The 11,214-nt window shown below is 35.8% G+C and overlaps 2 protein-coding genes across 2 annotated transcripts; both read right to left on the minus strand.

Annotated features, from left to right (window-relative positions):
• Window positions 1–739: 739 nt before the first annotated feature.
• On the minus strand, window positions 740–1,827 carry LOC132623511 (protein DOG1-like 1). The gene has a single exon (XM_060338283.1). It carries the CDS (start codon window positions 1,431–1,433, stop codon window positions 1,014–1,016), a length of 420 nt encoding a protein of 139 aa, XP_060194266.1. The 5' UTR covers window positions 1,434–1,827; the 3' UTR covers window positions 740–1,013.
• Window positions 1,828–4,103: 2,276 nt separating this feature from the next.
• On the minus strand, window positions 4,104–5,300 carry LOC132624520 (protein DOG1-like 1). Its single transcript, XM_060339287.1, has one exon. It carries the CDS (start codon window positions 5,298–5,300, stop codon window positions 4,536–4,538), a length of 765 nt encoding a protein of 254 aa, XP_060195270.1. The 3' UTR covers window positions 4,104–4,535.
• Window positions 5,301–11,214: the final 5,914 nt, after the last annotated feature.

Raw genomic sequence — 11,214 nt, forward strand, 5'->3', positions numbered from 1 at the left:
AACACCTAAAATAAGCCAATCCAAACAGGCTATTAGTAGGCGACTTCTATAAGTTGTGTTACTGTTACATGGACTACTTTCTACTTATTATTTTGAAAGAAAAACTAAAGAAGAAGAAACATTTGATTATGAGCTTTTGTACCAAAAAGAAGATCACAAAATTATTCGTGGGTTATGAATACATGGGCTGACCTGGTATTTGGTCTTCTCTGTCACACTTGGGCTAACAAAAATCAGCCTAACCTTGCGTTTTAAATGGCCTATGGGCTTATGGACCACAAGGATGACAAAATGGAGACAACTTATTTATGGGTTGTTAGTTCATGGAGTGAGTGGTATTAGATCTTCTTAATCCAACTCTTCTTGGGCCGAAGTGCACATATAGGAATTTTGGAATCACCATTTAAATCAAATATGCTACGTAAAAATTTACAAATCTATCAACTTCATATATGAGGTATATGAAATTTCACATCGCTAAACTTCAATCAGTCAAATGACTGAATTTCAAGCACATATGACTAAACTTCAGACATTTTTACCTGAACATCATCAATATGTGGTTGAATTTAATCATTTTATGTGCCTGAAGTTCAGCCAGCAATGCCTCAACTTTAGTCATATATGTAACTTCAAATATAGTATATATGAAATTTGCCGAAGTGGTAGTGCAAATATTTTTTAAATGTAAGTACAAGTTGAACAGCGTGTCCAAATAGGGTGCCCCTGAAATTTTACATCTTCTTTCCATTTTTCTGCACTTAATTAATACATTACAAAAGTGACCTTACAGTTGATAACTAACAAGTAAAAGCAGCTCATGATGATCATGGGAGCAACATTTTTAACGAGCACACAAGTTGTAAAAAGACTATGGTTTTTTAGCCCTATAACTAAGATACTACAGTCTGCAGACATAAATAAACAACTAAAGCAGAGTGGTACATGCAAAACAAATTCAAGCATCAAACCAGAAACATGCATTATCCAAAATTAACTAGCTAGTACTGATCTTAATCGCTATGCTCGTGATCCCTCTTCTTGCCCCACTGATTCACACAAAACCTGATCTTCTTAGCTGCGGCCAAGTATTCCACCCCCTGAACCGGTTCAAGTATGGTGAGTACAATTTCCTTCAACGTCTTCATCCTCAACTCATCAGCTTCTTCCATTACACCTGCCATGTGTTGACTATGTTTATCCAAAGGTTCATCTGCATTCTCACACTCTCCCTTTTTCTTCATCTTGCTAGCGAGCGGCTGGCCCACCATGTCCTCTTGCAAGCTAGCCAATCTCGTCGTAAGGTTCCTCTCTTCTCGAATCGTCTTTCCCTGCAGCTCGTCGATCATGGTGAATTGTTTCGATGTTAACTCCCGGAGATCTCCACTTTTAATCCCCTCAAGGAACTGACTTATATGAGACTCAGTTTCCATGCCACTGAGAGCGTAAATTAAACGTATGAAAGAAAAGGGTCTGCACCCAGCGATCCATAGGACCGAGTTCCCCAACGTAGCGCCCGAGGCAGGTGCATAGAAAGGAGACACATCCTTTCGGGCTAGGAGAGTACGGTTGTTAGTGTAGTCTTGGAAGTGGTTTACTATTTTTTGGATGAGTTGTCTGAGTTTGTGTTCATCTTTTGGGCCGTTTCTGTTCTGAGCTGCAGCTTGTTCAAGCTATGTAAGTTCTTCATGTTGAAGATTCAACCATGTCTCCTGTAAGCATTGTTCCTCCTTTCGATCAGTGTTAACTTGCCATTTTCGTTATATTTTGGTATATTATTCATGACGTATTAACACATGTATAAGGCTCAATTATTACCTAGCTGAAAACCGACAACAATTAAGGCGAAAAGAAATATAAATCCCTGAAAGAAGGACAAAGATCAATTGGGATATACTATTTTTTTTTCTCACGCAAATTGGGATATTTGTGAGAAGTTACGTTGTGCAAACTTTAATCCTCGTGTCTCGCTGACATATTACACGCAGCAGAAGATAAACCTTGGTTTTGTCTTTTTTCATCGACTTGTTTATCTTTTTGCACATATGGAGGGTGTTATTTGCACAAATATTGAACAACATTTGTCCATATATGCTTAGTGAGTATTCTTATTCGGTCACCCCAACACTTCATATAAAAAAATAGTCCGGCACATTTCTATGATATCCATAAGAGGAGGTTGCCTAGATTATAAGCACCGTCCACTAATTTCAACTTGAGGATTGTGGATTTGATTCACCAATTGAGAGAAAAAAAGGAAAGCTTATGAGAGAAGGGGTTAAAAAAATCTATTTAAAAAAATAAATTGATAACCATGAGTTCAAGACTCAATAAGTAGGAAAATCCACCATCAAAATCAAAATTGAACATGTATGAATATTATAAATACAGTTGATAACTTGATTCTGTGGAGTAAGTGACCAAAAAAAAAAAGAACTCCCTAAATATACAAAAAAAAAACACTAAGTGAACAAGGTCAATAATACTACTTCCTTCGTCCCAAAAAGATTGTTTGTTTCATATAAAAATGTGCCACCAAATATTTATTTCTCTTAAAATATATACTCAATCAAACACCACCACATAAATTAGCACGAAAAGAGTAACTTTTCTAAAGACAATATTGACCTCTTGGACAAAAAGTCTTACAAAATATTTACTACATAGTAATGAGGGAATTAGTCCTCACAAAATGTATTCATGGACAAGAAAACACCAGCAGCATACCCTGCTCGCCGTCGTATAGGTGCAACTTGCCCCGAAATCAGGGCTAGAAAACGTGAAGAATCGAAAAGAACAAATTGATTTTCCAATCCAGCGCATCATGTACTCTAAAATGCATTTAGGTTTGTTTGTTTGTTTGTTTTGTTTTGTTTTGTTTTGTTTTGTTAGTAGTGTCATGCCGTTCAATAAATCTGCAATCTTGTAGCAGTAATAGATTTATTTACTCAAAGGGGTTTCTTTCAGGCAATAATATGGACATTTATGACGAGCAAGATGACATATTACTCTCCTAAAACGTTTTGGGCACGTGCATGGTGGCAAATGAGTCTTGAGTCAGGCCGTCCAACATGATTCAATCCATCTTTTTTATTTTGCCTTTGAAAAAATGGAAGCTAATGTAAATGGAAGCTAATGTAACTTTTCATAAATTATTAGCTTATGTTCTTTCTAAATTCACATAATTTTCAATCTCCAAATTTAATCTTATATGTTTGAATTTTGGTTACATTTTGATCGTGAGTCATATTACAATAGTTTGATCAGTTTTATGAATTTTTTACTGAAGTAAGCCACTATTTAAACCAATTCATCAAAATAATATGTTTTTTTTGAAAATTGACAGAACTAGAATAAACGTATTTCACGGTAACCAATTAGGCGTTATTCTATTAAAAAAATTCAACGGACAAAAAAGTTAGTGGTTGACGCCGTTAAATGATAATTCATTGACGCCGTTAAATGATAATTCATACTCATGAGTAAAGTTTTAGCCTTAAATACGTAACTGAGAGTAACGTTTCTACAGAATCAACAATCAAATATGCAAATTGGGGACTCAAAGATTCTTTGCTTTCTCTTTTAAAGAGAAGAAACTTTAGTGGGCAGAATCCTGCAAATTGGGGGCTGCAGAATCTTGAACTTTTTTTTTTTTTGGTTGATTTCTTTCTCCTCTGCATTATTCACTTGTAAAGTTCCATCTTTTCGGTCTAACTTGACAAGTTTTGGCACATAATTGAAGAATATCTGTTAAAACCCCGTTTGTGTTTTGTGCTTAATGAAGATTGTTTGTTTATAAAGTTGGTTCCTTTTCTTTATTTCCTTTCTTTTTTGGTTGCTTCTTTGAGGGGAGAGGGAGGTTGTATAGATTTGGTTAGAGTTGTTGTGATCTTTTTTTTTTTTTTTAATGTAAAATCTACCATCAATTTCTGGATATGGTAGCTCTTGACACCTTGATATGGACTCTAAATATGAATAAATGCTAGGAAAATCATAGTATTAGATTCAAAGATACCATTTAAGTCCATTTGTTATGTTGATTAAGGATAGTATCTAGGGCAATAACTGAAATGGAGTGTATCATATTAGTGAAGGATCCTTTGCAAGATTCGATTGTCTATCTGGATTAGGTAGAAACGTTACTGTCAGTTACGTTTTAGCCTGAAGTCGTAACTCTAAATTACGATTTAAAAATATTTTTACAGTCGTTACTCATAGTTACGTATTAAGGGTAAAACGTTACTCACAAGTACGAATTATCCTTTAACGCCGTCAACCACTGACTTTTTTGCCCATTAAATTTTTTAAATAAAATAATACCTAATATGTTATTGCGGAATACGTTTATCCTAATTTTGTAAAAACAAATTAAAAACTTATTATTATGGTGAATTGGTTTAAGTAACGGCTTATTTTCGGTCAAAAGCTTAGGACTTAGGACTTACTACTGACATAAAGAAACAAAGCAGACTGCTACATGCAAAACAAAAACTTCATCAAACCAGGAACATTATCCAAAATTCTAGCCGAAGTTATTAATCGCTATGCTCGTGATCCCTCTTCTTGCCCCATTGTTGCACACAAAACCTAATCCTCTTAGCTGCAGCTAAGTATTCCACCGCCTGAACCGGTTCAAGTATGTTCACTATTTCCTTCAACGTCTTCATTCTCAGCTCATCAGCTTCTTCCATTACACCCGCCATTAACTGACTATGTTCTTCTAAAGCTTCATCTGCATTCTCATACTCATCATCATTTTCACCACCTCCCTTTTTCTTCATCTTTTCTACTAGTGGCTGGTCAACTATGTCCTCTTGCAAGCTAGCCAATTTTGTCGATAGCTTCCTCTCTTCTCGAATAGTCTTGCCATGCAACTCGTCAATCATGCTCATTTGTTTCCCCGTTAGCTCGCCAAGGTGACCACCGATTCTTTTCCCCTCAAGGAAGTCAATAATATGGGATTCAACATCCATACCGCTCAGGGCGTATGTAAAACGGATGAATGAAGAGGGTCTGCAGCCAGCGATCCATAGGACCGAGTTCTCCAATGTGGTACAGGTGGCGGGTGCGAAGAATGGTGACACGTCATTTCGGGCTAGGAGGGTACGGTTGTTAGTGTAGTCTTGGAAGTGGTTTACAATTTTTTGGATGAGTTGTCTGAGTTCGTGTTCATCTTTTAGGCCGTTTTTGGCCTGAGCTACAGCATGTTCGAGTTCGGTGAGTTCTTCATGCTGAAGACTCATCCAAGAACAATGTAAGTATTCTTGTTCCTTTCTATCAATGTTTTTTGAATTTGCCATTTTCTTTTTTCGGGCATTGGTGTTTGGTGATGGTATATTCATGGAGGAATATATATAAGGCTCAAGTACCTGAGAAACGACAATTATTAAGGCAAAAAGAAATAATATAAATCTTGAAAGAAGGATAAAGAACAACTGGAATATGATTGTTTTTTCACGCAGTTAGAATATTTAATTTGTCATGTTGTGCAAACTTTAATCCTCCTATCTTCTGGACGGATGTGGCTCCCCTCCAGTGGACTTTGTGTCCAGTTTGTCCAGTGGAGTTCTAATCTGATTACACATGTACACTACTAAATCTAAGGGTCATAATCTGCTTACCTAAAACACCTGCTAAACCATGGTTAAACTTTGAATCTATGACTACAGTATGGCAAGATATAGAAACATCCGAAAATATTGATGTGGGGATTTGTATCCGGAAAAAGATTGTAAAATATTATTCTACCCTTAGTTTTTTTCCTTCAGTAATGTTAGTTTAACAATTGGATTGGATTAATTTTAAATTTTAAAATTAAAATTTATATATTCTTACTATACGAAACTATTATAAGTTGTAATTTTTCTCATATTAATACGATGAAAATATATAAAATTACTTGTTAAAGTTCATATAACTTGACTCTAAAATCTAACGTAACAAGTATTTTTGAGACGGAAAGTATTTAATTTGAACGAGCTTGGGATTTGGAGGTGAAAGTTTATCAATTTTCTGGATAATTGACTTGAACAATGACTATAATTGAACAAAAAACTCATGAAAATAATAAAAAGAAAAAAAAAAGGAGAATTGGTCGCAGGGAAAAAGGAAAGAGCTAACTGATGGCTGCAAGATTTTAGCCTTCAAATATGCTGCCAATAAAATTTTAAAATTAAAATACTTTCCGTAATGTTAGTTTAACAATTGGATTGGATTAATTTTAAATTTTAAAATTAAAATTTATATATTCTTACTATACGAAACTATTATAAGTTGTAATTTTTCTCATATTAATACGATGAAAAATTAATTGAACAAAAAACTCATGAAAATAATAAAAAGAAAAAAAAAGGAGAATTGGTCGCAGGGAAAAAGGAAAGAGCTAACTGATGGCTGCAAGATTTTAGCCTTCAAATATGCTGCCAATAAAAAAGAAGAAGAATAAAATACAGAATTCTTAGTGTAACCATGGTTTAGGAGGTGTTTTAATTTTAAAATTTAAATACTTTCCGTCTCAAAAATACTTGTTACGTTATGTTTTAGAGTCAAGTTATATGAACTTTAACAAGTAGTTTTATATATTTTCATTGTATTAATATGAGAAAAATTACAACTTATAATAGTTTCGTATAGTAAGAATATATAAATTTTAATTTTAAAATTTAAAATTAATCCAATCCAATTGTTAAACTAACATTACTGAAGGAAAAAAACTAAGGGTAGAATAATATTTTACAATCTTTTTCCGGATACAAATCCCCACATCAATATTTTCGGATGTTTCTATATCTTGTCATACTGTAGTCATAGATTCATAGTTTAACCATGGTTTAGGAGGTGTTTTAGGTAAGCAGATTATGACCCTTAGATTTAGTAGTGTACATGTGTAATCAGATTAGAACTCCACTGGACAAACTGGACACAAAGTCCACTGGAGGGGAGCTGCATCCCTTGTGGACTCGCAGCAGAAGATGGATAAACCTCGATATTTTTTATGACTTGTTAGATTGTCCAAACTTGGTTAAATTTTATTATACGTACATATCGAGGGTGTCATTTAATTTGTACATGTAGAACAACAATTGTCTATGCTTGGTGAGTGTCTATATCATAAAACTGTCCGACACCAAGGGCGGATCTGACCTATGGTTCAGATGAACCCGCTCTGGTTCAAACTTTATTTATTCTTAGAATTAAGTTCATTAAATAAATATGAATAATAAATTAAGAATCTAGTAAATCGAATAGGTTAATGATAAAATTTTGAACTCAAACACTTAAAATTCAAATTACGAAATCGTGGTGGCCGACCAACAATTTTTATGATAAACCCATTAATTCAAGACTCAATAGTCGAAAAAATCCACCATCAAACTCAAAGTTAAATCGATATATTACAAAATATAATTGATAACTTGATTCTGTTTAGAAAACTAATGATGTCATATGCCATTAAGTAGAAGTGAAGCTAGAATTTCACTTAGAATTAATAATTTATAGTACATACTCAGTGAATTTCTTAAAATAAATATAAAAATTAAATCAACGTTAGTAGATTCAGCCGAACTCGTAAACAATTGTCACACCCCAACCTTGGGTTGTGTGGCCGGCACCCGGCACCCGGCACCCGAAGGTCCGAGCGAACCAACTATGATATCTGAACCCTGCAACATGAATCATAGGCCGACAAGGCCGCTGAATAACAATTGTAAGAAGTATATCATGACAACCTGCAAGCAGAAAAGCAGGGGTGTCAAGTGGGCCGGGCCGGGCCATTTAAATGTGGGCCACAAGGGGCCGGGCCGGGCCGTAAGTTAAGTGGGCCGGGCTGGGGGCCGGGCTTGGAGAGGGAAAGGGTGTCCGGCCCAGCCCACCTCGGATAGGGGCTACACGTCGGGCTAACCGGGCCCGTTAGTGGGCCGGGCTGGGTTTTAGTTAGTGGGCCGGGCCAAGTTTTAGTTAGTGGGTCGGGCCGGGTTTTAGTTAGTGGGCCGAGCCGGATTTTAATTATTTTAAAAAAAATTCTAATGCTAAAATTTATTAAGTTTAATACTTTAAAATCTAGTTGTTGTCAACTTTATTTTAACCTTCAAGTTCCTTAAATTATACTTTGGCCCTATTTTCAAACTATAAATACCATTCATTCTTCTCCATATTATCTCACAATTCCCTACTCTCCTCTTTCTCTAAATTTCCTACTCATCTAACTGGGAACTAAATGGGAACAATGCACATGAGTTTTGATACTAAACCAAAGTTCTTAATTTAATTATCTCATCTGATCCTAAGTCCTAATGTCATGTGCAGATTGTCACGTCTCCATCATCGGTGGAGACATTTCAATATGCTAAAAAATATTTAATTATTATTATATATAAAATATTTGAAACTAATAAGATTATATTAATATATTATTATATATATAACTAATAGTTTATATTATTATATAGTATACTGTATAACCTATTGAAATATTTTTGAACTTGTGTAAGCCAACAGCAAGATAGTAACTTAAAAGGGGTATTTGATTTATTTCACGCATCAGCAATTTCAGAGGTAAATTATTTTTCATTTAGTAGCAATTAAATATTAACGAATTCAATTCCTCTTCATTTTTATTGTCTCCATTTTTCTCAAGTTCTTACTTGAATAAGAGACACATTACATGAGTTAAAATTAATGGTTAAGTTTTAATTAACTAAAGTAAGATTCTAACTATGGTTTGAATAATTAATAAATATTTCATATATTTGCTTCCAAAATTTTAAGAATCCCACAATTATAGCTACAACTATTTTATTGGGATACAATATTTTTAAAATACTTATTATTAGTAATAAATGTAATACTTATTTTTTTTTTAATTTGAAGTGGGCCGGGCTGGGCCGGGCCGGTGCCCCTGTGGGCTATCACCCGGGCTTATGGTGGGCCGGGCTGGTGGGCTGTCCACCTTGTCTGGCCCAGCCCCCTAATAAAACCCACCTAGCCCAGCCCCTTACACCTATTAGTGGGCTTGGGCCGGGTCGGTGGTGGGCCGGGTTTACCGGGCCGGGTTCGGGCTGGCCCGGCCCACTTGACACCCTTACAGAAAAGGCCCAACAACACATATATGCATAACTAGGGCCGACAAGGCCACAACCAAGAAAGATGACTATCCAAAAGGCCGGCAAGGCAAAAAAAAAAAAAAACACATGTCCACTGACTAATATTCTGTAAGCCTCTAAGAGCACTAATATGCATCAACTGGTCGGGACAGGGCCCCGACGTACCCATAGCCATACTCATAATATATATACATGCATGCATTCCTACTCAAGACTCTGACCAACAACTCCAGAGAAATGGAGTACAACAACCAACCGCTGAACATCTGGTACCCTACCGGGGTGGCACACCAACCTGTCTATCTGTACCTGTGGGCATGATCACAGTGCACAAAAAGGCTTTAGTTCGAAAGATGTACCGAGTATGTAAGGCGGTAAGCATAAACATAACATAAACGTAAGATATATAGATAACATAAGAAGAGGTACGGAGAGACAACCTGAAACTCAGAACAAAGCCACTGTGGGCACCCATAACTCTGATATGAATGTAAATACATGCTCGTAAAATCATTCCTTACTGTGGAGGCATCTATCATAGCATATAATAATAAATCCCTATGTGGGGTGAGCTCATCATCTTCTCTGCCCAACTGATCAGTGGTATGCACAACTACGTGTCTGCCTGGTCGTCGATGACATTGCGCGGTAATGAAAGAAATACATCTAAGTGCACATCTACGTGCCTACCTGGCCGATTATTGCGCGGCTCGGTAATATATATATATATATATATATATATATATATATATATATATATATATATTGATAGCGTCCAAATCCACTCCTCAAAGAGAAAGTGTACACGTTCGTATGCAATATAAGCTACCCAACTATGAGTCGGGGTCGATTCCACAGAGAACAATATGCTAGGCGATTAAGAAAGTAAGGAACTTTCACCAACTAAGCTAAAGCCAAACGATAAATGATATTTTGGTTTTTTGGAGAAAATTATAACTAATGCGGAAATGTAAACTAACCTAGAAAGCGAGTAAAATGATCAATGACCACAAATATGGATAATAGGAGATTACACTCAAGTAACGATCCAACGTAATTTACGATTTTACAACTAAGAGGGGGTTTATATTAATAGATAATGGTTTCTACAATCTCATTGAAAGTCTTCCAACCAAATCAATGAATTTCACTCTAAGCTTTTCCAAGCCTTAGAGTGTGATATCAAGCACAACCAATTGAATCTCAAAGTAACTTTCCTATTCCTAGCTCAAGTTATTAGATGAGTTTAATGACCCAAATTCTTGTTAATTAATCTTTCCCAACCTAGATTTCCTCTTCCGAGCCCAATCTAAGTAAATGGGTGAGTCCTAGGGTTAGCTAATCCCTTTGGAAACATTCAAGAACGAGATTAATTAAATCAACAAAGACCCACTTCAACAGCAATAAAAATCATTCAATACATAAGCATACCAAGAGTTTCAAACCAAACTTTAATCAAGAATATTTTCATAAACAAGATTCAAGTAATGGAAATAAATACTACACACTTAGATATACAATACAAAGCAAGGAGTTGAAGAAATGAATTAAAGGTTTAAGAAATACTCAACCAAATCTTCAAATCTTCAACCCCAAAGTGTGGTATAGAAACCTAGTCTCCAAAACTTGTAAAAAAACTTCCAAAGATGTCTATTACAAACCGTAAAAGAGTATTTATATCATTCCAAAAACGGGAACAAAATCTGGACAATAATACCCTCATGCACAACATGTTACTCGCATGTTGTGTCGCAGGTGCAACATGCTAGTCGCATGTTGTGCCAAAACCGTAGCATGTTGTGCCAATTTCTCTGTCAACATATGCTGCACCATGTGCTACTCGCATGTTCAACATGCTGCACCATGTGCTACTCGCATATGCTGCATGCACAAAGTGTTGCGCCATGTGCTACTCGCACATGCTGCATGCACAATATGCTGCAACATGTGCTATTAGCATATGTTGCCAGAAAGTGTTGATTTGTTCTATTTTTGCTCTATTTTGGTCCGTTTTGCTCCGTTTTGCTCTCCGGGCATCTTATCCTACAAAACAACATAAATGCACAAAGTCGGGGTAACCTATCGTCGTTATCCTCCGACTATCGTTATT

This window comes from Lycium barbarum, chromosome 12 (genome assembly GCF_019175385.1).
Source record: "Lycium barbarum isolate Lr01 chromosome 12, ASM1917538v2, whole genome shotgun sequence".
NCBI lineage: Eukaryota > Viridiplantae > Streptophyta > Magnoliopsida > Solanales > Solanaceae > Lycium > Lycium barbarum.

Excerpts from the sequence above, each read along its gene's own strand:
- LOC132623511 (XM_060338283.1), bottom strand. The coding sequence starts at position 1,433 with ATGGAAACTGAGTCTCATATAAGTCAGTTCCTTGAGGGGATTAAAAGT.
- LOC132624520 (XM_060339287.1), bottom strand. The coding sequence starts at position 5,300 with ATGGCAAATTCAAAAAACATTGATAGAAAGGAACAAGAATACTTACAT.